The sequence below is a fragment of the Pristis pectinata genome, chromosome 1, assembly GCF_009764475.1.
Source record: "Pristis pectinata isolate sPriPec2 chromosome 1, sPriPec2.1.pri, whole genome shotgun sequence".
Taxonomy (NCBI): Eukaryota; Metazoa; Chordata; class Chondrichthyes; order Rhinopristiformes; family Pristidae; genus Pristis; species Pristis pectinata.
In genome coordinates, this window is record NC_067405.1 from 26,580,221 (window position 1) to 26,606,236 (window position 26,016).

The following is a 26,016-nucleotide window of genomic DNA, read 5'->3' on the forward strand; positions in this document are numbered from 1 at the left end:
CTTCTTCAGTTACATACCTCTACTTGATCAGTTAACCCCACACTGCTTGTTTCCTCTTTAAGGTTTGAAGGTTTCTGTTTGAAGGCTTCTCCTTCAATTGTGGCCAATTTCCTTTTTCAGCAACTGTGCCTTCAAACTGCACACAAAACTTTCCAACACCATTCATTGCTTTTCTCTGTAACCATGTTTTTGGCCTCCTAGCCCTTCTTTGTCCTCCATTTTAAGAACATAATCAAATAGGAGCAGAAGTGGGCCAACAGGGCCCTAAGACTGCTCTGCCGTTCAACATGATCATGGTTATTGTGCCCCAGGCCTCATAACTTCCTCTGTGCCACTTCCATAAAACCTTCAATCTTTCAAAAATACCCCCAGTGACCTAGCAGCTTCCACAGCCTTTCGGGGTACAGGATCCCTGAGATTCACCACTTTCTTTGATAAGTTGTTCCTAAGCATCTCAGTTTAGATGTCCACCCCCTCATTTTGTAATTATGTTCCCTTGTTTGTGATTTTCCTACTTGTGGAAACATCTCAGCATTTACCCTGCCATACCCCCTAAGGATGTTATGTGTTTCAGTAAGATCACCCCTCATTCTTCTAAAGTCCAATGAATGTAGATCCACTTTCTTTAGCTGCTCATAACAGGGTTACTCTCTCATCCCAGGAATTAGCTGAGTGAATCACTTGTAGACTGTCCCCTCCTTTCTTATATAAGGGGACCAAAATTGTGCGTGGTACTCCAGATTTGGCTTCTCCTGTTTCTAAACTGCAGCTTTCTTGCATTAAAGGTCTATGTGCCATTTGTTTTCATTGCCTCTTGCTGCACTTACTTGTTAACATTTTATGATTCATGCACAAAAGCACCTAGTTCTGCTCTTCAATAATCTGCAATCTTCCTCCACTTAAGTAATAGTGTGCCTTTAGTTTCCTCTTAGTGAACTTCATGACCTCACAGTTTCCCATGTCAAACTCCATTTGCCAAGATCTTGCCCACTCACTCAATTTATTTATATTCTGTTGCAGATCAAAATAGTCTCATCACAACATGCCATCCCACCTATTTTTTTGCATCATAGGCAAACTTGGATACCTTACCCTTCATCCTCTTATAGGTCATTAATATAAATCGTAAATAATTGAGGGCCATGAACTGACCCTTGGGCATTTCATTAGTAATCGGTTTATTATTGCATGACGTATGCATGTTTTACATGCACATCATTTCAAAACTAGGAAGTAGTACAAAGGGAAAAGACAATAACAAAATGCAGAATATAGTGTCACAATTACAAAGAAAGTGCAGTGCAAGTAGACAATAAGGTGTAAGGGCCATGATGAGGTAGATTGTGAGGTAAAATGTTCATCTTTGTTCTACAAGAGCTCCATTCATGAGCCTTATAACAGTGGGATAGAAGCTGGTGGTACGTGCTTTCAAGCTTTTGTATCTCCTGCCCAATGGAAGGGGGGAGAAGATAGAATGTTCAGGGTGGGAGAGGTCTTTGATTCCGTTGGCTGTTACATCCTTCCAGCCTGAAAGAGACTTTTTTCTGTTCAATGCCCAATCATTATCCATCACTTTGTAAATTGGTGTGAGATGGCACTCTGAATCAGAGTAGTGTTGCAGAAATACAATTTTCTGTTCATGTCTTGCATCACCAGAATCATTAAATTTACAAATAATTTTAATCTGCATATAATGGTTGCTATTATGGGCATTCTCAATATAATGCTAATGGGTCTCATTCTTGTACATCTTTGCCTGAAATAATTGTCCACTCTATATTGCCTATTCCCAGCATCTTTTATGCACATTACCCATCCCATCAGCATCATCCCACCCATACCCCTGTCCAAACCTATTTTGTTTCATCACCAGAAAATGCTGCTCTGTCATACCTACCTAACCTTGACTATTCAGTCACATGCTCTAGGCAGCAAGCACTTTTGATAACAAAAAACAATAAATGTGATATGTATTAGCTATATGCAGGTATCCCTGTGGAAAGAATATGGAATGTGCAGCTCCCAACACATGTCGCTGTAAGCCTGGCTACACTGGGTATAACTGTCATATAGGTAGGAACTCCACTTAACAAAAACCTATTAAAATTCTCATCATTTGAAGTTGATAATTTTGCTGTTGTTTATGACTGATTGATTGCACAATATTTTAATGCTGCTTATGTTGGCCGTTCCTTTTTTAAGCAATCTGCCGACCTGACTGCAAAAACCGGGGAAAATGTGTTAAACCAGATAAGTGCGAGTGTCCTCCGGGATACCATGGCCTGACCTGTGAAGACGGTAGGAACAATTTGTTTCTCCTCCCCATTCATCCATAGAAGAGGGTTGTGTAACTCTCTGCTTGTGCGTCCATAAAACCTTGGCCTTTTTCTGCAATTGGAAACTGGTTTTCATATCTGGATAAAATTATCATTGAAATTCTGACAATTCTGAAATAGGACATTGCCCATTTAAGTACGATGAGGCAAATCTTTTTCTGTCAGTATCATGTCTTTGGAACTCTCTTCCTCAAAGGGCAATGGAAGCAGAGTCTGAATATTTTTAAGGCAGATATAAGTAGCTATAAGAAGATTGCAAGCACATCGGATGTGATCTTATTAAATGGCAGGGTAGGTTCATATGGCATGCTTTTCTTCTAATTTAGATGTTTGTGTTATGTTTGTTTATCTACTGCAGTTTTTTCATGTTGTGAGTGGCAGTTGGAGTAAGAGCAACTTTAACTCTTTCCCCTTTTCCCACCACTTCCTTCCCATCACAGGGTAGAGGAGGATGCAGTTAAAGTGGAGTGACAGATTTGTCTTTGGTCTGGCATTAAAATCCAATAGATGGCAACTTTAAGTGTGCAGATTACATCCAAGTAACGCTATCCCACTATGACTGCAATTTTAACCCCAGGTCTGTAAGGGGAGCTCACTCGTATCCTTCCCATCAGCCTAAATTTGTCTTTAAAGTAGAACTGGAGCAGAAGAGGTCAAAAAAAGTCTTGTTTATAGCTTCCTTCCACCACCATCATCACACCCACCTCCTGACCCAATCTGTAATCAACCAGCAACAAGCTGACAATATTGGGTTTCAGTCTCCTGGAATCCAATAGAACTCTCGTCGAGTTGTATCCAGGCAGTTTTTCTGTTGGGCTCAGCTGATATGTAAATGAAGGCTGGGACTAATACTTCTCCAGGTCAAGGGTGGCACATGCTGACAGCTTTCCTTTCCTTCAGTTCCCCTAAGCACATTCACTGGTAAGATTGCTCCTAGTGAGTCAATGCACTGCACCCTCACCCCATGACCCATGTAGCCACCAGCAATGCAAAACGAATTTGTTCAGTCACAAATGATTTGTAATGTTCAGCTTCATGTTGAGATACCTGTGACTGATGAAATTGAAACTATTTGCATTGAACATTGCACATCTTTAGAGTAAGTTTTTATTATCAATTTAAAAGTGCAACTACATTGTCTTCATAATAATAATTGTTTAATGTTAATGAATCACTTCCACAATAATGATTGGAAGATGTTAATCCAGCTATGAAGACCACAATATTTTTTCCAGTAAATGGCTCATATACAATTGAAGAAAAATCCTTATGCACATGAAGGGTTATACACCTTTGGCTCAGTTACCTTCCTATTAATTGAGGTTTTCTGCATATTCAGTAAATTATTCAGTTAATTATCAGTGAAGAACTCTGTATAAGGATTTTATTAACATTTCCAAGATATTCTTCAACCAAATATCATCACTTACCCCACAATCTGCTGGCTATGGTTGCTGCAATTTTTAATGGGAAGGAATTTTCAGAGCAGTATTAAAAATTGATGACTAGAAATGTTCTGACCTCACATTACCACTCTCATCGTTCCAAATTATCAATGTAAATTCAGAGACATTTGTTAAGAGCTGATGTGAATAATGGAATTATCCATACAAATAGGACAAATTGAGGTGGTAATATATAACCCATTCTCTTTCGTTTCCACCTTATTAGCAGTGGTTTATGTTGCAGGAATTGTTAAGACTGTGTAACATACCATGACAAGCATCAATTGATGCAAATTCATGACAACAACTTACAGACCTTCCCAAAGGCAATAGCTTTCATTTTTGTCTTCACTGCCTGGGTGATGGTATAAATTTCAGGCAGCCTCTGTACACATCTATGATCTGCATCACTGGACTCCCATACAGGCAATGGTAAAGACAGAAAATGTTGGAAACATTCACCAGGTCAGGTAGGAAGCCACTACCATCTGTGTCAGCATCCTGTCCATGGATGCTGCCTTATCTTCTGAGTGTCTCCAGCACTTTGTTTATGTTTCAGATTTAAAGTGTTTTAATTTTCATTGAAATAAAGTTTGCACATACAGTTTTAGTGTCACCATAATATTCAGCCTGCCACCCAGACTCTCTCCCTGCTGGCACTTACCTGGTACCAGATCTGGAGGGCTGATTGAGCTGACTCTCTGACTAGGGAGCTGGGCAGCAATGCCTCAATGGTGACTAGACTTCATCTGGCATACAGCTGAGGACACCATCCCTCAATGCCCCACCAGCCATTAACAGGAAGTTGAGGGTGGACCTTACTTCAGAATCAGAATCAGGTTTATTATCACTGACATATGTTGTGAAATCTGTTGTTTTGCAGCAGCAGTACAGTACAAAACATAAAAATTACTATAGATTACAAAAATAAATAAATAGTGCAAAAGAGGGATAACGTGGTAGTGTTCACGGGTTCATGGACCGTTCAGAAACCTGAAGGCAGAAGGGAAGAAGCTGTTCCTGAAACATTAAGTGTGGGTCTTCAGGCTCATGGACCTCCTCCCTGATGGTGGTAATGTGAAGAGGGCATGTCCTGGATGGGGAAGGTCCTTAATGATGGATGCCACCTTCTTGAGGCACCACCTCTTGAAGAGGTCCTTCATGATGGGGAGGGATGTGCTCATGATGGAGCTGGCTGAGTCTACAACCTCTGTAACGTCTTTCGATCCTGTGCATTGGAGCTTCCATACCAGGCACTGATGCAAGCAGTCAGATTGCTCTCCACCTTACATCTGTAGAAATTTGCAAGAGTCTTTAGTGACACACCAAATCTCCCCAAACTCCTAATGAAGTAGAGCCACTGCCGTGCCTTCTTTGTGATTGCATCAATGTGCTAGGCCCGAGGTAGATCCTCTGAGATGTTGACACCCAGGAACTTGAAGCTGCTCACCTTTTCCACTGCTGATCCCTCAATGAAGACTATTGTGTGTTCTCCCAACTTCCCCTTCCTGAAGTCCACAATCAATTCCTTAGTCTTGCTGATGTTGAGTGCAAGGTTGTTGTTGTGATACCACTCAACCAGCCGATCTATCTCACTCCTGTACACTTCCTCATTGCCATCTGAGATTCTACCAACAACAGTGGTGTCATCGGCAAATTTATAGATGGTGTTTGAGCCACACAGACATGAGTGTAGAGAGAGTAGAGCAGTGGGCTAATCACACATCCTTGACATGCACCTGTGTTGATTGTCAGCGAGCAGGAGATGTTACTACTGATCCGCACTGACTGTGGTCTTCCAATAAGGAAGGCAAGGATCCAGTTGCAGAGGGGGGAACAGAGGCCCAAGTTTTGAAGCTTGTCGATTACTACTGAGGGGATGATGGTGTTGAATGCTGAGTCGTAATCGATGAACAGCAGCCTGACGTACGTTTTGCTGTTGTCTAGGTGCTCCAAAGCTGAGTGGAGAGCCAGTGAGATTGTATTAGTTGTAGACCTGCTGTGGCAGTATGCAAATTGCAGTGGGTCCAGGTCCTTGCTCAGGCAGGAGTTAATTCTAGCCATGACCAACCTCTCAAAGCACTTCATCACAGCAGATGTGAGTGCTACCGGATGATAGTCATTGAGGCAGCTCACCCTGCTCTTCTTGCACACCAATGATTGATGCCCTTTTGAAACAGGTGGGAACCTCCAACTGCAGCAGTGAGAGGTTGACTATGTCCTTGAACACTCCAGCCAGTTGGTCAGCACAGATTTTGAGTACTCTGCCAGGTACACCGTTGGGGGCTGACGCCTCGCGAGGGTTTACTCTCTTGAAGGATGTTCCGACGTCAGCCTTGGAGACAGAGGTCACAGGGTTACCAGATGCTGTGGGGATTTGCACAAGTGTAGTGTTATTCTCCCATTCAAAGCATGCACAAAAGGTGATGAGCTCATCAGGGAGTGAAGCATCACTGCTATTTATGCTGTTAAGTTTCACCTTTTAGGAAGTAATGGAATGCAACCCTGCCACAGCTGTCATGCATCTGACTGTGTCTCTAACTTCACACAGAATTGCCTTTTTGCTCTCACAATGACCTTCCATAGCTTGTACCTGGACTTCTTGTAGGATTCTGGATTGCCGGTCTTGAACACCACAGATCTAAGCCTCAGCAGACTGCGAATCTCCTGGTTCATCTCGGGCGTCTGGTTTGGGAAAACACAGTATGTTCTCAACAGCACACATTCATCCACGCAGGTCTTGATGAAGTCAGTGACAGCCATGGCATATTGATTCAGATCCCAAGATGAATCCCTGAGTATGGTCCAGACCACCGATTCAAAGCAGTCCTGTAAACACTCCTCCACCTCCTTTGACCATACCTTCACGATCCTCACCATTGGTCTGCGGTTTTCATTCTCTGCCTATGTGCTGGGAGTAGAAGTACAGCCAGGTGATCGGACTTGCCAAAGTGCAGGTGTGGGATGGCACGATAAGCATTCTTGATGGTGGTATAACAGTGATGGAGTGTTTTGGCTCCTCTGGTTTCGCAGGTGACATGTTGGTGGTAGTTTGTTAGAGACTCCTTCAAGCTGGCCTGGTTGAAGTCCCCCACGATGATTGGGAAAGCATCAGGGTGCGCTGTCTCGTGACTGCTGATCACGGTGCTCAGCTCCTCCAGTGCCAGCTTGACACTTGCCAGGGGTGGAATGTACACCACTATCAGGATGACGGCAGAGAACTTCCTCGGCAGATAAAGCGGACGACACTTGACCGCCATATGTTCCAGGTCGGGGAAACGGCTCTGAGACAGAACCACCACGTCTGTGCACCACGATGAGTTAATCATGAAGCAAACGCCACTGCCTCTGCCTTTACCTGATGCCGCCATCTGGTCCGGTGTGAGGCTTTCTAAGAGTCTTAAATGTCCCTGATACTTAGAAACCTATAAAACCAATAAAGTTGCTGCAAATAATGTTATAAAGATCCCTGAATTTAATAAGAAATAAAATTAATTACAACTCATCAAAGCAATAACCAGAGGGCGCAGGTTTAAGGGAAAAGGGAGAAATTTAAAGGAGATCTGAGAGGTATGTTTTTCACACAGAGGTTAGTAGTTATCTGGAATGAGGTGCTAGGAGAGGCGTTAGAGGCAGATACAATTACAGTGTTTAAAAGACATTTGGACAGATACTTGGATAGGAAAGATTATGAGGGATACGGGCCTAATGCAGACATGTGGGATTAATGTAGGTAGGCATCATGGTAGTTATAGGTGGGGTGGGCTGAAACAGCCTGTTTCTATGTCGTACAATTCTATTATTCTATAATGAGAAATTAAAATAAAGTGAAAAAAATTTTAAAAAGAAGGAATTTATTCAGCACTCCAAGTCACAACTTCCCATTTGGATTAATGGGAACCCCAGCCCTACACAAAGCGTGTTTGCCATGTAATTACAGGGACAGATTCCCCAATATATTTCCTGCTCAGGCTCCACCACTTTCCATCTGAAGTGCAACAATGGAGCAGAATGACAAATTCACCAGTATCTGTCACTCAGCTGGTCCAGGGCTTTCCTGAGTGCAGAGGAATGGTGGCATTATCCAGCCCAATGTTGACAGCCCAAAACATTTATATGTATCAAGAGCATAAAATGCCAGAAACACTCAGCAGGTCAGGCAGCATCTGAGGAGAGAGAAATCAAGTCAATGTTTCATATCAATGGTCTTCACCAAAACAGGAAAACAATCGTGTTTAAGTTGCACTGGGGAGTCCGGGTGGAGAGGATAAAGAGGACATCTATGATAGAATGGAACTCAAGGTTCTCCGGATAACATAATTGCTTCTAGTGCCAACAGTTAGAGAGAGAGAGACCGAGAACAAACAAAGCAAGCGCTGGCAATCTGAAACAAAAGAGAATGCTAGGAATACCCAGAAGTCAAGCAGCATCTGTGCAACATTAATTAATTTTTCTCTCTCCACAGTTACTGCCTCTGATGAAGAGTGTTGTAATACTTCCTGATTTGGTTTCAGATTTTCAGTATCTGCAGCTTCTTACTTCATTGTTTATGTATATGTTACATGCATGCTTAGAACATCGAACAATACAGCACAGGAACAGGCCCTTTGGCCCACAATGTTGTGCTGAACTAATTAGGGTAATGATGCCTAATTAAACTAATCTCTTCTGCCTACACATGGTCCATATCCCTCCATTCTCTGCATAGTCATGTACTTATTTAAGAGCCTCTTAGACATTTCTATAGTATCTGTCTCCACCATCAACCCTGGCAGCGTATTCCAGGCATCCACCACTTGCCCCGCACATTTCCTTTGAACCTTCCCCCTCTCACCTTAAATGCATGCCCTCTAGTATTAGACATTTCATAGATCATGGATCACACATGCATTCCGTTGTTTTTTTGATGTGTACGCCCTTCTAACTTTACACTTATCCCTCCCTCCCACACCCCAGTCCTCTCTTTAAACCATCATCTTTGCAGTTGAAAGGTTTCTAACTTTCCCATTAGCAATGCTTTCCTTCTTGTGCTACCAATTTTATTTGCTCTTGATGTGATTCATTACTTGTTCTTCAATCTGGCTCAGTCCCTGAATAAATACTGCTAGTGATCAAAGCATGTAGTTGCACAGGACATGCTCCATGAAATGCTGGAAGCCAAAGCACTTCCTCCTCTATTGCAAAGGAAAAAAGCTTAAAATGGTTTCCAGAGGGGTAAAGCTGCCGTCACTTTCTGTAGAAGTAACATGAAGCTATTCTATTAATGCAGCTTACAAGTGGCACAGGAAGACAAAAAGAATGTCCACTTAACTTCTTGATACTTCCTGCGGTCTCCTTTCCTGGGATTTGTCCTTTCACAGAGTTAGGGATCTTTGTTTTTTTGGCCCTCTATCCTGTTGCAGCTCTGTCTGAAGGATTACAAGTTGTTTTCCCTTGACAAACGACTCAGAGATTGAGGATTAGTTTTTGTTTTCATAGCATATTTTAACTGCGTGGATTCAGAGCTCTGTCCTGGTCTTTTCTACTTTATTAGATAATGAGTCATTTCCAGTTTAATATTAAAGTCCAGACATTTTAAAAATTGGAAAATTCAAGTAATCACGTACTTTGTCCAAAATATGTTCTCAAGCAAAAACTGGCAATAAAAGAAAAACATGAACAGATGGAAATAATGAAACTGAGGCTGTTTTACTTGCTAATGTGTTCATTACTTTACCATTACTGGTGCTTTTGCAGTTCATTTAGCAGTGCACTAATCCTAAACACCTCAACGTGCTGCTGACTTGGACTGGTTGTACAGCACTCAGAAGCTTGACCACCAGTGCAGAACTACTGAGTCAGATGGATTGTTGAGCCTCCTGTGTGATTTGTTTTCTGGTTTAATTTATGGTGGTTGTACTGTAGTCAATTCTCCCCTTTCACCACTTAAGAATGTAGGTATTACATTACAATCAGCACTGAAGGGAAATGATTAATAATTGAATATTTTGATGGGAAATCCTTGACCTGAACATTAACTCTGTTTCTCTGCCCACAAATGCTGCCTGGCCTGCTGAGTGTTCCCAGCATCCTCTGTTTTTATTTCATATCTCCAGTATCTATACAGTTTTTTTTATTTTCATCAATTACAAACTATTGGTAATGTCTGTATCAAGCACGACACAAAGATTTGGGGCAGCCAAGTTGTCTGCCTGTGGCTCACAGGGGTTTGAAGGCCATATTGCTAATGTTTGCTGATGACCTTACCAAACATTGACTGAGTCCAGCAGGCTGGGCTTCTGGCAAACTCCATGCCATGTGCACTGATGATGCATAATGTTTGGTCCTCCCGGGTGAAACCCACACTGCCATGGGAGAACATGTCAACTCCACACAGACGGCACCAGAGGTTAGGATTGAACCCAAGTCACTGGAGCTGTGAGAACCTCTTGCACCATTGTGCCCCTCTCAAATTCCCTCTGACATATCCCAGACACCACATTAAAACTCTTCTGTGACCCCTCTTGAGTCCCAACTTAAGTCAGGGACCCTCTGCATTCTGGGCTCTCACTCCGCCTGAGATATCTCCCCACTCCGCACCAATCTGGGTGCGGCAAATATTCTCAGCAGAGCCTGAATCGCTGCCAGAAGAGGTTACTCACCAACATTCAAGCTGGGAGATTAAGCTCTGCTGAAATCAGAGGTGTTTAATACGGGTCAAAGATTCTGCATAGTATTAATTTAACGGTATTAGTACTATTAAACGGTAGTATTAATTAAACGGTAGCATAGTGGTTAGCACAATGCTTTACAGCGCCAGCGACCCGGGTTCAAATCCGGCCACTGTCTGTAAGGAGTTTGTACGTTCTCCCCGTGTCTGTGTGGGTTTCCTCTGGGTGCTCCGGTTTCCTCCCACATTCCAAAGACGTACAGGTTAGGAAGTTATGGGCACGCAATGTTGGCGCCGGAAGCGTGGCGACACTTGCAGGCTGCACCCCAAAATCACTACGCAAAAGATGTATTTCACTGTGTGTTTCGATGTACATGTGACTAATAAAGATCTTATCTTATTTATACTTTCATGTGCAGCCCTCTGCATTCCAGCTTGTGAGCATGGTGGATCGTGTATAACCAGAAATACCTGCTCTTGCCATTACGGATTTGTGGGGCCAAGATGTGAAACAAGTGAGTGCGTTATTTGGTTTGGTATTGTTCTGAACATCAGAATATTTCTCAGGAACATTTTACGTCAGGTGGGCTTTATTTAGGTTAAAATCATGCCCTCTCTCCCTCAAATCAGGATATAATCAGCTGTCCAACTCCACTTTGATTGATCAAATGACTGAGAACCACTGCAGGATGAAGTAATATTGGCCATTTGAATGAAACTTGATTCCACCAGCAAGATTAGTTATCTAGAAAATGGACTCATTTTTCTATGTTTTATGCTCAATTTGCATATAAAACCCATTTTGTGCATGATTGAGCTTGCGTTCATTTTCAGGTCCATTAGCAACCATTTTGGCATGATTTACTATAGCATGTGTGATGTTTGCCCAGACTCAGATACACATCTAATGACATCACCTGATACACAACAACCATTTCAGTATTTACTAACAGAAGTGGCAATTAAAGGTACAACCTACTCCTTTCTTTTCCACTTATAGTACAGCAAGGCATCAACCCCACAATCAGCAGAGAGCTTATTAGGACATTGATTTTTAGCAGGAAGCAACTTCCAGGCTCAATATTCTGTGCTGCACCAAAATCATTGACAAAGATTGCAGCATCTCCACATTATGCAGCTCAGTGCAAGATACTGTGATAATGGGCCCCTTGATTAGCCCAAAACCCACAGAGGCTTGGAGCCACTGATGGCATTGAGGTGGATTAGGCCTGTTTGTCTAGCAGGGTATATCTAGAGGCACAGGAGAGTGCCATGTCTCCCTCTGCACCCACTATTTTTATGCTGCCATACTCTGGCTGCCATGGAGAGTGATCTTTATGATTCACTTCACAGCTGTCAGTGCAACAATGATGCAAACTCTGCAGGTGGCTGCATATGTGTTGGTAAAGGTCCTGCACATGTTTCAGTTTGAAAACCACTCTAAAAGTTTTTTATTGGGGTTTCTGTCAGTTTCTCGATGTTTTAATAGATCATCACTTTGGATGATAGTGCTGCACAGTATCTACTGAGAGCACCAAGAAAGGGTGAACTCCAATTTCTAGGCAAGACAATCTTTATGTCCCATTGCAGAGTTCTGTAGGATCAACCACCAGACAAAAATGATACATTTGATGCCGTAAAAGGGAACTGGATCAATAATAGTGAAGCAAAGGGGTTGAAGGCTAGAAAAATATTACATAACCTGTTTGATTTAAATGAGGGTTTTAAAATATACAAAGATTTTGGTTGGGGCAAAATCTGAGGTGATTGAGTGACAACTTCCTCAGTCACTGTAGAAGTGTCAGACTCAGTGGCCTTTGTGCCTTTTACTTCTAATTTAGTGGTCCCTTTCTATTTTTATCTATTAAAGTATATGATGAAATATATTTCCTCTTCCTTCATTCTGAGATGTTGGAAGCTTACTCTGGTGAAACCATGAAACCCTCCATCTTCTTCCTGTCAATGGATGCAATGCATACAGTTGAAACTGACACTACTTTCTATTTTTAGTGGTTTGCAATAGACATTGTCAAAATGGTGGAAAGTGCACTTCCCCTGATGTGTGCAAATGTAAAGCTGGGTGGACAGGACCCTCATGTGAAACAGGTAAATAGATTGAAACCTTGAATGTTTTTAACTGAAGATGTGCATTTCTGTCTTTAGCTGAACATCAGTTAGTGTTGTTAACATGAATTGTCCAAAGAAAAATACGGCAACATCTGTGGAGAAAGCTGACAGCAGCTCTTCTCCTTTCAAGGCACATTACATCTCTCTCTCTCTCTCTCTCTCTCTCTCTCTCTCTCTCTCTCTGTCCTTACAGATGTGTTTGTACCTTTGCATTTCAATTTGTTAGTCTGCACCCTATCACAGATTGTTACCTCGAAAACTTTGGTCTGCACCTTATTCTCTCTATTGCCTCCCCTCCCTGCAAGTTAAAACACACTTATGTTCTGTCTTCCTCCATTTTAATGAAGGGCCTTGTTTCTCTCCCCAGTGATGCTGCCTGTGCTACTGAGTGCCTCCAGCACTGTTTTTGTTTTGGATTTCAGCATCTGCAGTTCTCTGTCTCATGTTTAGTTAACCAACATATTCTCCTGTTCTAAAGATATGGTGTATATTCTCTTAACTCTTAAATGGTGCACCAATTAACTGTCTTTCTCATTTTGTGCAGCTGTTTGCACCCCTGTGTGTCTCAATGGTGGCATCTGTATTCGACAGAATGTCTGTATCTGTCCTCGTGGTTTTTATGGACTTCAGTGTCAGAATGGTAAGCTCCCTTCCTGTTAATTATTTAATGGTTAATACATTATTACTTATTATTTAGGTGCAATCTGGAATGACAGGGTTGTTCCAAATGATCTATTCAACAGTTGCACAGAAGTGGTCTTTTCTTTCAACAACATGATGGAGATCAGAAATCACATTCTTGGATGTTATTTTTAATACTAGCATAAATGTTAGAAGATTATGTCAGTCCTAAATGGAACAAAACCAATGACACAGGTAGGAAAAGGGATGAGGTCCTGAAAAAAGATGACAGGGAGTTAGGAAGGAAGTTGAGAAGCAGGACCACAGAGGTAGTAATTTCAGGATTACTGCCTGTGCCACGCGACAGTGAGTGTAGGAATAGAATGAAGTGGAGGATAAATGCGTGGCTGAGGGATTGAATGGGATAGTGATTCAGATTTCTGGATCATTGGGGCCTCTTTGGGGCAGGTATGACCTTTACAAGAAGGACAGGTTGCACTTGAATCCCGGGGGACCAATATCCTGGCGGGGAGATTTGCTCAGGCTACTGGGGGGAGTTTAAACTAGAATTGTTGGGGAGTGGGAACCGAACGGAAGAGACTGGGGAAGAAGTGGTTGGCTCTCAAATAGAGAAAGCTTGTAGACAGTCCAAGAGGGAGGATAGGCAGGTATAGGAAAGGAACACTCAGACTGTCGGTTTGAGGTGTGTCTATTTTAATGCAAGGAGTATTGTGAACAAGGCAATGAGCTTAGAACTTGTATCAATACTTGGAGCTATAATGTGGTGGCCATTACAGAGACTTGGACAGCTCAGGGACTGGAATGGTTACTTCAAGTGCTGGATCTTAGATGTTTCAGAAAGGACAGGGAGGGAGGCAAAAGAGGTGAGGGCGTGGCACTGTTGATCAGAGATAGTGTTACAGCTGCAGAAAAGGTGGACATCATGAAGGGATTCTCTACAGAGTCTCTGTGGGTGGAGGTTAGGAACAGGAAGGGGTCAATAACTTTACTGGGTGTTTTTTATAGGTCGCTCAATAGTAACAGGGATATCGAGGAGCAGATAGGGAAACAGATCCTGGAAAGGTGTGATAATAACAGAGTGGTTGTGATGGGAGATTTTAATTTCCCAAATATCGATTGGCATCTCCATACAGCAAGGGGTTTAGATGGGGTGGAGTTTGTTAAGTGTGTTCGGGAAGGTTTCTTGACACAATATGTAGATAAGCCTACAAGAGGAGAGACTGTGCTCGGTTTGGTATTGGGAAATGAACCTGGTCAGGTGTCAGATCTCTCAGTGGGAGAACATTTTAGAGATAGTGATCATAATTCTAGCTCCTTTACAATAGCATTGGAGAGTGATAGGAACAGACAGATTAGAAAGGCATTTAATTGGAGTAAGGGGAATTATGGTGCTCGCAGGCATGAAATTGGAAGCTTAAATTGGGAACAGATGTTCTCAGGGAAGAGTACAGAAGAAATGTGGCAAATATTCAGGGGATATTTGTGTGGAGTTCTGCATAGGCGTGTTCCAATGAGACAGGGAAGTTACGATAGGATACGGGAACCGTGATGTACGAAGGCTATAATAAATCTAGTCAAAAAGAAAAGAAAAGCTTACAAAAGGTACAGAGAGCTAGGTAATGTTAGAGATCTGGAAGAGTAAAAGGCTAACAGGAAGGAGCTTAAGAAGGAAATTAGGAGAGCCAGAAGGGGACATGAGAAGGCCTTGGTGGGCAGGAGTAAGGAAAACCCCAAGGCATTCTACAAGTATGTGAAGAGTAAGAGGATAATACGTGATAGAATAAGACCTATCAAGTGTAACAGTAGGAAAGTGTGTATGGATCCGGAAGAAACAGCAGAGGTGCTTAATGAATACTTTACATCAGTATTCACTATGGAAAAAGATCTTGGTGATTGTAATGATGGATTGCAGCAGACTGAAAAGGTTGAGCATGTAGATATTAAGAAAGAGGATGTGCTGGAGCTTTTGGAAAGCATCAAGTTGGATAAGTTGCCGGGGCCAGATGAGATGTACCCTAGGCTACGGTGGGAGTTAAGGGAGGAGATTGTGGAGCCTCTGGTGATGATCTTTGCGTCATCAATGGGGACAGGAGAGGTTCCGGAGGATTGAAGGGTTGCGGATGTTGTTCCCTTATTCAAGATAGGGAGTAGAGATAGCCCAGGAAATTATAGACCAGTGAGTCTTACTTCAGTGGTTGGTAAGCTGATGGAGAAGATCCTGAGAGGCAGGATTTATAAACATTTGGAGAGGTATAATATGATTAGGAATAGTCAGCATGCCTTTGTCAAGAGCAGGTCCTGCCTTATGAGCCTGATTGAATTTTTTGAGGAGGTGACTAAACACATTGATGAAGGAAGAGCAGTAGATGTAGTGTATATGGATTTCAGCAAGGCATTTGATAAGGTACCCCATGCAAGGCTTATTGAGAAAGTAAGGAGGTATGGGATCCAAGGGGACATTGCTTTGTGGATCCAGAACTGGCTGGCCCACAGAAGGCAAAGAGTGGTTGTTGAAGGGTAGTATTCTGCATGGAGGTCGGTGACCAGTGGTGTACCTCAGGGTTCTATTCTGGGACCCTTACTCTTTGTGATTTTTATAAACGACATGGATGAGGAAGTGAAGGGATGGGTTAGTAAGTTTGCTGACGACACAAAAGTTGGAGGTGTTTTGGATAGTGTGGAGGGCAGTCAGAGGGACATAGATAGGATGCAAAACTGAGCTGAGAAGTGGCAGATGCAGTTCAACCCAGATAAGTGTGAAGTGGTTCATTTTGGTAGGTCAAATATGATGGCAGAGTATAGTATTAATGGTAGGACTCTTGGCAGTGTGGAGGATCAGAGGGATCTTGGGGTCCGAGTCCATAGGACGCTCAAAGCAGCTGCACAGGTTGACTCTGTGGTTAAGAAGGCATACGGTGTATTGTCCTTCATCAATCGGGAAATTGAATTTAGGAGCCGAGAGGTAATGTTGCAGCTGTATAGGACCCTGGTCAGACCTCACTTGGAGTACTGTGCTCAGTTCTGGTCGCCTCACTGCAGGAAGGATGTGGAAGCCATAGAGAGGGTGCAGAGGAGATTTACAAGGATGCTGCCTGGAATGCGGAGCATGCCTTATGAAAACAGGTTGAGTGAACTTGGCCTTTTCTCCTTGGAGCGAGGGAGGATGAGGGGCGACCTGAGAGTTGTATAAGGTGATGAGAGGCATTGATCGTGTGGATAGTCAGAGGCTTTTTCCCAGAGCTGAAATGGTTGCCACAAGAGGACACAGGTTTAAGGTGCTGGGGAATAGGTATAGAGGAGATGTCAGGGGTAAGTGGTGAGTGCGTGGAATGGGCTGCCGGCAACGGTGGTGGAGGCGGATACGATAGGGTCTTTTAAGAGACTTTTGGATAGGTACATGGGGCTTAGAAAAATAGAGGGCTATAGATAAGCCTAGTAATTTCTAAGGTAAGGACATGTTCGGCACAGCTTTGTGGGCCGAAGGGCCTGAATTGTGCTGTAGGTTTTCTATGTTCTATGTTCTATAAAAACATCTCTTGTGAACCATTCTTCAAACTTTGTCCCAAGTTTCCAGTCAGTTTGCACACGTGAGAGTGGGAAGTCCTGGTTTAGATCCTGGTTCTGCTTCTTAAAATGCTTTCCATTTTGTGAAATGTATAAAAAAATTCTTTAAAATGTGAATAAGTTTATCTTCTCTATTGTGTCTTTTCCTGGTTTGTGTCTTATCCTTGTATCAGCAAGTTTCAGAAACTAATCCAGTACAGCATTGTCAAAAATGCTGACAACAGTGGGAATTAAAATACAGATAAATCAAGAAGCAATTAGTATAAATGTTATCTTATTAATATTAGAAATTTCATCTTTCCAGAAAGTAGGATAAATTTGTTTAAAATAGCTACTTAAAGTTCAGTAATAAGGAAACACATGAAAACTTGGTAAAAATTAACCTTGTTTCATTCCACAACAGTTATTCAGAATTGCAAAACCAGCCCAGTGAACACCTCAAGCATCCAAACTTGGAATTAGAATCGAAACCTTGAAACACTTGAACAATGTTAGCCCTGTTCTGAACCACAGAACTAATCCATCCATCTGTGCAATAAAGCAAATCAAAAGTTTATTGTATCTTTATTACAAGATACATAAATAATGACTTATCAGACATGGCTTTGTCAGAACTGAATATAGTAAAGAAAGAATTTGAATGGAAGTACCTATGCATAAAGTAAAAACCAGTCTATTCCTTTGCAGCTGTTTGCAATCCCCCCTGTAAGAATGGTGGCCAGTGTATGAGAAACAATTTGTGCTCCTGTCCTGAAGGCTACACAGGGAGAAGGTGTCAGCAGAGTGAGTTCTACTTGTGTTTTCTGCCAAATATTTCATCCAATCAGTTTACATATGAGGTAATTTAAGTTTTACTATGAAAGTACCACCTATCTTGGAACAAAAACAAAGATCACCCAAACAAAGTGCTAATCAAAACTGCATGCATGGAGTTACTTACCTGTCTCTTTTTGACACTGGCTAGATCATCCTTATGTTTACAGTTTCAAATTATTTTCAAAAATGCCAGTTTAACAGGTAAACATCCAGTTGCATGGGAAAGTGTGAGGAGCAAAAATACCAGATTTGTGATGCAAAGCTAATGGTCTTTTAACATTTGATTTATCCATTTTCTCCTTGCTGCAGGTGTCTGTGAGCCAATGTGTATGAATGGAGGCAAGTGTGTGAGCCCTGATATTTGTGACTGTCCATCAGGGTGGAAAGGGAAACGATGTAATCAACGTAAGTACACACTGCAATGAATAGGACCATAAATAACAGAGGTTTAGCTGTAAAATTCAACTGACCACAGGAACAAGACATTAAGCCCAAACAAAATGCCCATGTCTCTTTCTGCATGAGCTATTTAATGTTTTCTGACCTAATGGTTCACTCTGCCAAACATTTAATATGCTTTATCCTTTGCCATTTAAAATAGTTAATAAGTCCCAGTTCGGCAAAAGCTTTGTGCTGATTTATTCCAAATCCTATGTATAATTTTCTATTTAATTCCTTTTGTGATTTTTAATTTGTTTGCTTTTGACTAAATTCTCACCAAACAATGTGCTGTGTAATTTATTATAACCCTGAAGAGCTTTTCTTGTCACTGATTTATTTTCTGAGCTTTAATGGAACAAAGCCCAGCTTCTCAATAATCCTTGCAAGCAATTTTTTACTTCAACTTTTGATTTCATTTGATACTACCCGATCCACACAGAGTTTATATTTTTAATCTGCATTGAATAGATTTTCAATTATTACTTGTGTACACAGCGATTTGTCTGCAAAAATGCCAGAATGATGGAGAATGTGTGGGACCGAGTTCCTGTCACTGTCAGGCAGGCTGGGAAGGAATGCTGTGTCAGATCCGTAAGTAGCTGATGCTAGTCCACAATCAATGTAATTACATTTTGTATCACTATTGCTGGCCATTTTTCATGCACTAGCCCTTTAACTTAAGGACTTTAATACCTTTGTGATGTGAAAAATTGATCTTTAGCCTCTATAAAACTGCCTGCCTGACCTTTGTGCTTCCCTGCACATAATGCAGTTGGAGGCTACCTAAACTCATCAGTCTTTGTAGTTTTGTAAACTGGAATCCATCCAGTAGAATCACAGGAACATTTATGTTTACAACACAGAAGGAAGGTGCCCTATTCTATCTCTATGAACTATTTGTCCAAGCAATGCCGTTCTCTCTCTTTGGTGACATATATTTCCTATTTTCATATTTATTTAATTGTTCCAGGAGGTGGGGGGAACTGCATTCTTTCAAGAACATTGTAGTGAGGCATCTCTTATAACTTTCACAGGATCCAAGTGAGCACTTTAATCCAATAATCTCCTTTTTAATTGCCTTGCAATCAGTGGGAATGGTCTTTTCCCATTCACTATCAAAGTCTTGTTTTTATTTTTAAAATCTTCATATCTACAATGGTAGAAATGGTAGAAGCAGTCCCACTGTTGCATATATCACCAACCGCAGAAGTCATGTTTTTCCTGCAGAGGCCCTCTATCCTGAATGTGATGGAATATATTAATGGGAAGAAATAGGGAGCCCACAAGCTAGCATAGCAGAACTGAAAGTGGGGGTGAAAAATAGTTCCTCAGATTGACAAATAGTGGGAACTGATGCTCCACTTGGACCATTGTTATTTCCCCATTCGGATAAAGGATTTGGACTAAGAAATCAGACATACAATTTAAATATTTGCAGATCACAGTGTTGATGGGGTTGTAGATGATAGAGTTGAAAAGCAGCGGTGTTATACAGAACTTGTACAGAACCTTGGTTAAACCATGCTTCAAGTGATGTCAATAGTCCAAGTCTTCATTTTATTAAATTAATCAAGGCCCTGGAAAAGGTGCAAAAGAGATTTATTGGAATGAAACCAGAACGGTGAGATTATAACTATCAGCAACCATTAAAAGGGCTAGGTCTCTTCTTTCTAGGTAAGACTGATGGCATGGCCTGATAGAGGTCTTTAAGGTTATGAAAAGCGTAGAGAGAGTGTTTCCAGTTGTGGAAGAGAGCAGGAATAAGGGCCATAAATATTAATAAATCTAAGAGTGAATTCAGGAGCATCTTTCCCTGGTGAGTTCTTATAATGTAGAACTCAATATCACAAGAAGTAACTAAGATGAATACCATAGATGATAAGGGAAAGTTGGATAAGCCTACCAATCCATGCCGAAATGAATGCTCCACTCAAGCCTTCACCAGACTTTTCTCAAATAAGTCTATCAGTGCAACCTCCTGTTTTTTTTTCTCCTCATGCTCCCCTAAAATGCGTCTTAACTATTTACTTCAACAACTCCACGCAGTAGCAAGCTTCACATTCTCACTACTCTTTGGCTAAAGAAGTTTCTTCTGAATTCCCTCTTGGATTTCTTGGAGACTATCTTATATTAATGGCCTTTAGGTCTGTTCTAGCCTAAATGTGGAAACATTTTCTCCATCCCCACCACAGTTGGTGAGTTGACAATCACTCATTATGAGTAATATTAGCAGGTTTGAAGCCATTGTGAATCAGCGTTCCTGGGTTTCCTGTTGTAGAAACACGATTATCTAAAGCACCTTGGCATGAGAGGGGAATTCAGTCAACATTCTCTCTCATGACCTTTAGACCATGATAATTGCAGTACGTACATGTTTTGGATTAGGCTCAGTTGTGATCTTGTTCACAGTTAATTTGCACATTGAAACTCATTCTTCCAGCACATATACAATATCAGCTCGAAAGAGTTTGTAGGGTGCAAGTCGCTTTGGAAATTCAAACTCCACTATGGATTCACATTATCACATGTAGAGGAAGCAGTAATAAGCATGATATTACCAACAATGTAATTGATACAATGGAACATGTGACTCGACAAAAAATTTCCTATCATGACTGTTAATCGAGTCAAGGTTGAAGATTGAGGCACCAATTAAACCAAAAGAAACCAGATCAAGTTTAAACACCAATAGATTAAACATGAAGATCCAACCAGATCAGACAACAATTAATATCTAATTTTGAAATTGCACCCCATAAATAAGTTTTGGTGAGAATGGTCCACTTGTATTCGAACTCTTTCTTGAAAGTGTTCTTCCATGATTTGTGATCTTACTATGTAAATAATCAACCCCTAACTGGAACCTTGACTTATATTTGTTCCTGATTATGTTTCCAGCTATCTGTGAGCAGAAATGTTTGTTTGGAAGTAAGTGCATCAGGCCAAATGTGTGTGCCTGCAGGAGAGGATACATGGGATTAGCCTGTGCAAAAAAGGTAAAGCTGGAAATCATAATTAAAGATATAACGATGTTTGGAATGGAATCTCTGCCACTTTGATCTGTCATGATATTTGAGGTCTCCTAAATGCAAAGGCATCTTGATTTAATTTTTAATAGTCCCATTTATTCTTCTGTAACTTTTCAAATATTTGATACCTTTAGCCTGTGTTCCATGTTACACACATTCATGGGCTAAGTTTATCAGAATCAGATTTACTATCACTGACTTATATGATGTGAAATTTGTTGTTTTGCAACAGCAGTACAGTGTAAAGATATAAAATTATTATAAATTACAAAAATGAATAAATAGAGCAAAAAAAAGAATAACAAGGTAGCGTTCATGGGTTCATGGACCATTCAGAAATCTGATGGTAGAGGGGAAGAAGCTGTTCCTGAACGACTGAGTGTGGGTCTTCAGGCTCCTGTTTCTCCACCCCGACAGTAGTAACGAGAAGAGGGCATCTCCCGGGTGGTGAGGGTCCTTAATGATGGATGCCGCCTTCTTGAGGCACCACCTCTTGAAGATGTCCTCGATGGTGGGGAGGGTTGTGCCTGTGATGGAGCTGGCTGAGTCTAAACCCTCTGCAGCCTCTTGCGATCTTGTGCATTGGAGCTTCCATATCAGACTGTGATACAACCAGTCAGAATGCTCTCCTGTAGAAATTTGTAAGAGTGTTTGGTGATATACCAAATCTCCTCAAACTCCCAATGAAGTAGAGCCACTGGCATAAAGTGTAGAGTGACCAATTAGGTGGGTACAGGAGGGTTGCAGACATCCTGGAATCATTTCCTGGCACGGTCTACTGACTTTAGTGATAAGAGAAGCAAAATTTGTTTTGTTTTTCTGAATCTACCGAGAAAAATTCAAGCTCAAGGAGATAACTTATTCTGTAAATAAGGATAGCCTGTTAAAGAAGTTCCCACCAATCTAATTGTCAGGCAAAGGCTGTGCATTATCGAGAGTTTAAATCCTGATTACAATGCATATTTTTTAAAGTTCTGAAGAAATTATGAATGCTGCTTTTGATTCTGTTATATCCTAGATTTTATCACTGTAATTAAGAAATACATTTTCTTTCTTTGAATATTGTAATGCTAATAGTTGTTTTATTAAAAAGGATCACAGCAGAGCTATATCTATCACTGTACTACCAGCAGTGAGGTGTCAGGAGTATAGTAAATAAAGTGTGACCTATTCAACTTAATGCACTTGGCAAGAAGTTCATTTGCAGCTCCAAAATATTACAGTGCTGTGCAGTCGAAAAGTTGCTTAACCCAGCATCAAGCAGTTTTATACATGCTTTTGGCACCTGTTTGAAAATTTGTCCCTTCATCTTTCAGCAGGATATTTTGTCCCGCTTAAAAATTTTTCATGGGAAAATCTCCCTCAACTGATATTACTCACAGAACGGTATTCTTAGGGAACAGGGGTTAGAAAAATGCTTTGACCTCACAGAGGTTTCTGACCTCTTACAGCCTAAAGTACAATCTCTCATGTTCCATATGTTCCACATTCAGGGAGAGCATACTTCCACTACATTTTCTTCAGTTCACAGGAGCAGGTAGAGTAGGCATGGTTATCTCACTGTACGGCAGGCTTCCCCAAAATGCCAGGGCTCAAAAAAGGCATTCATGTCTTTAGGGGAGTTCTAAAAATATATATCGGGAGTGTTCAGCTATAGTACAGAGGGTCTCTGTGTCACCAATGTGTAATGAACTTAATTCCTGTTGCACCTTGGTAGACCAGGCTGCCCAGTCTATGTGAACTCTTGAAGCAGACACACATGTCCCTCCCAATATTGTAATGTCCATTTGTTCAGTGGAAACAGTGCCCAATAGCTGTAAGTGTTGCTTGTATTGTGGTATAAAAGTAGAAAATACTGGGAGCAGTCAGTAGGTCAGGCAGCATCTGTGTAAGAAGAGACAGAGTTAACATTTCAGCCTGAAGACTATTTGTCACAATGGCAGGAAGAGAGAAAACACCTTAATTTTAAGTAGCACAGATTGTGACCTGGAACACGTTAATTTTTCCATTCTGAAAAAGGATGTTTGATATCAGATTTTTGATCTAACTTACTGCTGTATAATGATATGACCTTTTAAGAGCTGAGTGGAAAGACCGCACCTCCTGTGTTATATTGTAATAATTGTAAGAAAGGTCAGTTTCAAACATATGGTTACACAGGGAAAATTGACAATGAATTTCACAATAGAAGTTGTTGCTCTTATTGCAACCTTCACAAACAGCTTAAAGGTGACCCACAACAATGTTATAATCCTAAAGAGAAAGCACAGAGCAATTTCCAAGCTAATGTGTGTAATGTTGCTGTTTTCAAATAGTGGGCAGCATGGACTCAAGCAGGGCTTGGCAATGTTGCTACCTACAAACTAGTATCAGCGAACCTTTATCCACAAGTAGCTAAGATATGATGGCTATTTTGTCCATCACAGCAGATAAGACAAAGCATGTATTTAAAACTACTACCTGGAAATTGGTTTTAACCCTCATATGATGCTCTAAACCGACACTGCCTTTAGCACTAACACACAGTTGTCTTTTTCTGCAAAAAGTACGGGTGCCCAGTGAGCTTAAAGGGGGCAGAGGAAACATCACCAGTGAGCCAAAGGCCAAGCCATTAGAATTTCTGAACAATCGGATAGCAGATTATCAGAGTTTTGGATGAAAGCTTTTCTCTGCAAAACATGCCTTGCTGATTTCTCTGATACTATGGTCAGCAGCAAATTAATTTGGAAAGCTCCTTTGGAGAGGAAAGTGAGGGTTAGTGTGATCTCGATCTCTACCAAGAAAGCAGTCCAGGTACTAGAGTGTGAATTACAGACTGTGGAAAGCGTCACAACAGCCTGAATTTAGTTATTACGTTGCATAGTTAGGTTTCCTGATGTTACCAGAGTATCCATTTAAATAATGGAAAAAGCAACACAACAGCACCTCATTCTACTGTAACTGAGTAACAATGGTTGTAGGTTACACGTAAAACTTCCAGTTTTTGTTAGCAAGGACTGAAATTTGCATTTGTGAATACTGACATCATTAGGTACACATAAGACTGCAGAAAAATGTCATACATGCTAACGTGGATTTGCGCTGTCCAGTTTTCCAATGGGTGCAGTGTCACCCAGATCTTATTACAAAATGATCCTACTCCTGGTTAATTCCACTTGTATGCAATTTTCCAGGCATATGTTTAGAGATAGGCAATCACTTTCTAGCTCAAAAATTCATGTCTCTGAAAACACATTACACTCTAACTTCCGCCTCTTCCATACTCATTTGTGTCAATGGAATAGCAGCAAAGTTAATGTAGACTCAGTCCATTCCCCTGCAAGGCTGTGTGAATCAGCACCAAAGCTGATAATCAGCCAATCCAGATTAAGTCAATCAGGCATAAAATAAAGATTTCAAAAAATTCACGATTACAAAAGAAAGTGTAAATTACTCCTTGTGGATTTTTATAACTAAGCATGTTGTTTAATCCAGTCTTCAAAATGTTACAAAATAACATATGCTATCCCTTGGTTTCCCTTCAGCCCTGTGAGAAACATCTGAGGGTACGGTGTCCTGCTATGCCCAAATAATAGGCATAAAATAAGTTAAACCAATACCAAAATGATTAGAGAACCACTCTACTTGCACCCTGCCTATTTAAGATATCTTTATTAGTCACATGTACATAGAAACACACAGTGAAATACATCTTTTGCACAGAGTGTTCTGGGGGTAGCCCGCAAGTGTCACAACGCTTCCGGCGCCAACGTAGTGTGCCCACAACTTCCTAACCCGTACGTCTTTGGAACGTGGGAGGAAACCGGAGCACCCGGAGGAAACCCACACAGACACGGGGAGAACGTACAGACTCCTTACAGACAACGATGGGAATTGAACTCGGGGTCCTGCTACGCCAAATAATAGGCATAAAATAAGTTAAATCAATACCAATATGATGAGAGAACCACTCTACCTGCACCCTGCCTATTTAGCTCCCCATTTGATTTTAGAGTTTGGACTTTTACCATGCCGGTTATTAAAATTGAGTCGCTTTTAAGAACATTGAGCTCTTTCTCAAGAGTTGTTACCATGCCAACTAACATGTAATCTCTAACATTATTATAATAATGCAAACACTAATTTGGTTTGTACCACTGTATTTTCTACCCATTGTAGCTTCCTGTTGGACATGAGTGATATGCTGGAAATGTTGCATCTGGTTATTCTGACCTGTGAGCAGTTACAGCGGTGGATCACACATTCATAGAGCTGCACGGTGAAACTATGTGAGGAAGATATCATGGTGTGTGTACTTTCACATCCATGCACCTTAAAGAAGTGGTTTTAAATTTCCACAAAAAGTTATATTGCCACATAACTGAAATGTTAATTGCAGGAAGTGAAGATATTGTTGTAAGTTATGGTATAATTTATATGTAATCAATTAAATATAATTTTGCAGTCATGTTACAGGATGGTAGACTGTACATTTCTGGTCCCAGTATTCGCCTGTAGTCTGACTACCTCATGGACATAGATTCTTGTTTTCTCATGGGGCCTATGCTCTCAACTAAGACAGTTAAATTTCACACTCCAGTGTTTGCAAGCTGAATCTCACAGCACATGACCATTGACCTGCATTATATTTAGGTCGTGTAACATCATGCTGTTCTCTGCTTTTATTGCAATGTTACTAACACTTTAGATCCCTTGCTGATGTTTATTCAAATAAAAAGCAATTAATATTGCAGTACATGTCCTTCTTTTGTCATTCTCCTTGCATGTACTGCTAACTTAAAATTTAATAGATGTTAATTCTCTTCACAAAATTCTGTACAATTTGGCAACAATTGACAATCATAGATAAAAAAACAAATAGATGACTAACAGGAGAAAATGGAATTTCAGTCTGAATTAATAAGAGTGGTGGGAGTAAGATTAACATATTCTTGCATACCTCTGCATCTTTCCCTTGTCTTAGTTGG

At 41.0% G+C, this 26,016-nt stretch overlaps 1 protein-coding gene across 1 annotated transcript in view; it reads left to right on the plus strand.

Annotated features, from left to right (window-relative positions):
* LOC127576271 (von Willebrand factor D and EGF domain-containing protein-like) overlaps positions 1–25,381 on the plus strand; it is a 199,871-nt gene extending 174,490 nt beyond the window's left edge. Inside the window, exons 22-31 of the mRNA XM_052026761.1 lie at positions 1,978–2,073; positions 2,203–2,298; positions 10,850–10,945; positions 12,441–12,536; positions 13,102–13,197; positions 17,451–17,546; positions 17,889–17,984; positions 18,516–18,611; positions 20,919–21,016; positions 25,208–25,381. Of these exons, the coding sequence (XP_051882721.1) occupies positions 1,978–2,073; positions 2,203–2,298; positions 10,850–10,945; positions 12,441–12,536; positions 13,102–13,197; positions 17,451–17,546; positions 17,889–17,984; positions 18,516–18,611; positions 20,919–21,016; positions 25,208–25,228 (887 nt within the window). The 3' untranslated portion in view covers positions 25,229–25,381. The remainder of the gene's footprint in view (positions 1–1,977; positions 2,074–2,202; positions 2,299–10,849; positions 10,946–12,440; positions 12,537–13,101; positions 13,198–17,450; positions 17,547–17,888; positions 17,985–18,515; positions 18,612–20,918; positions 21,017–25,207) is intronic.
* The last annotated feature ends 635 nt before the right edge of the window (positions 25,382–26,016 follow it).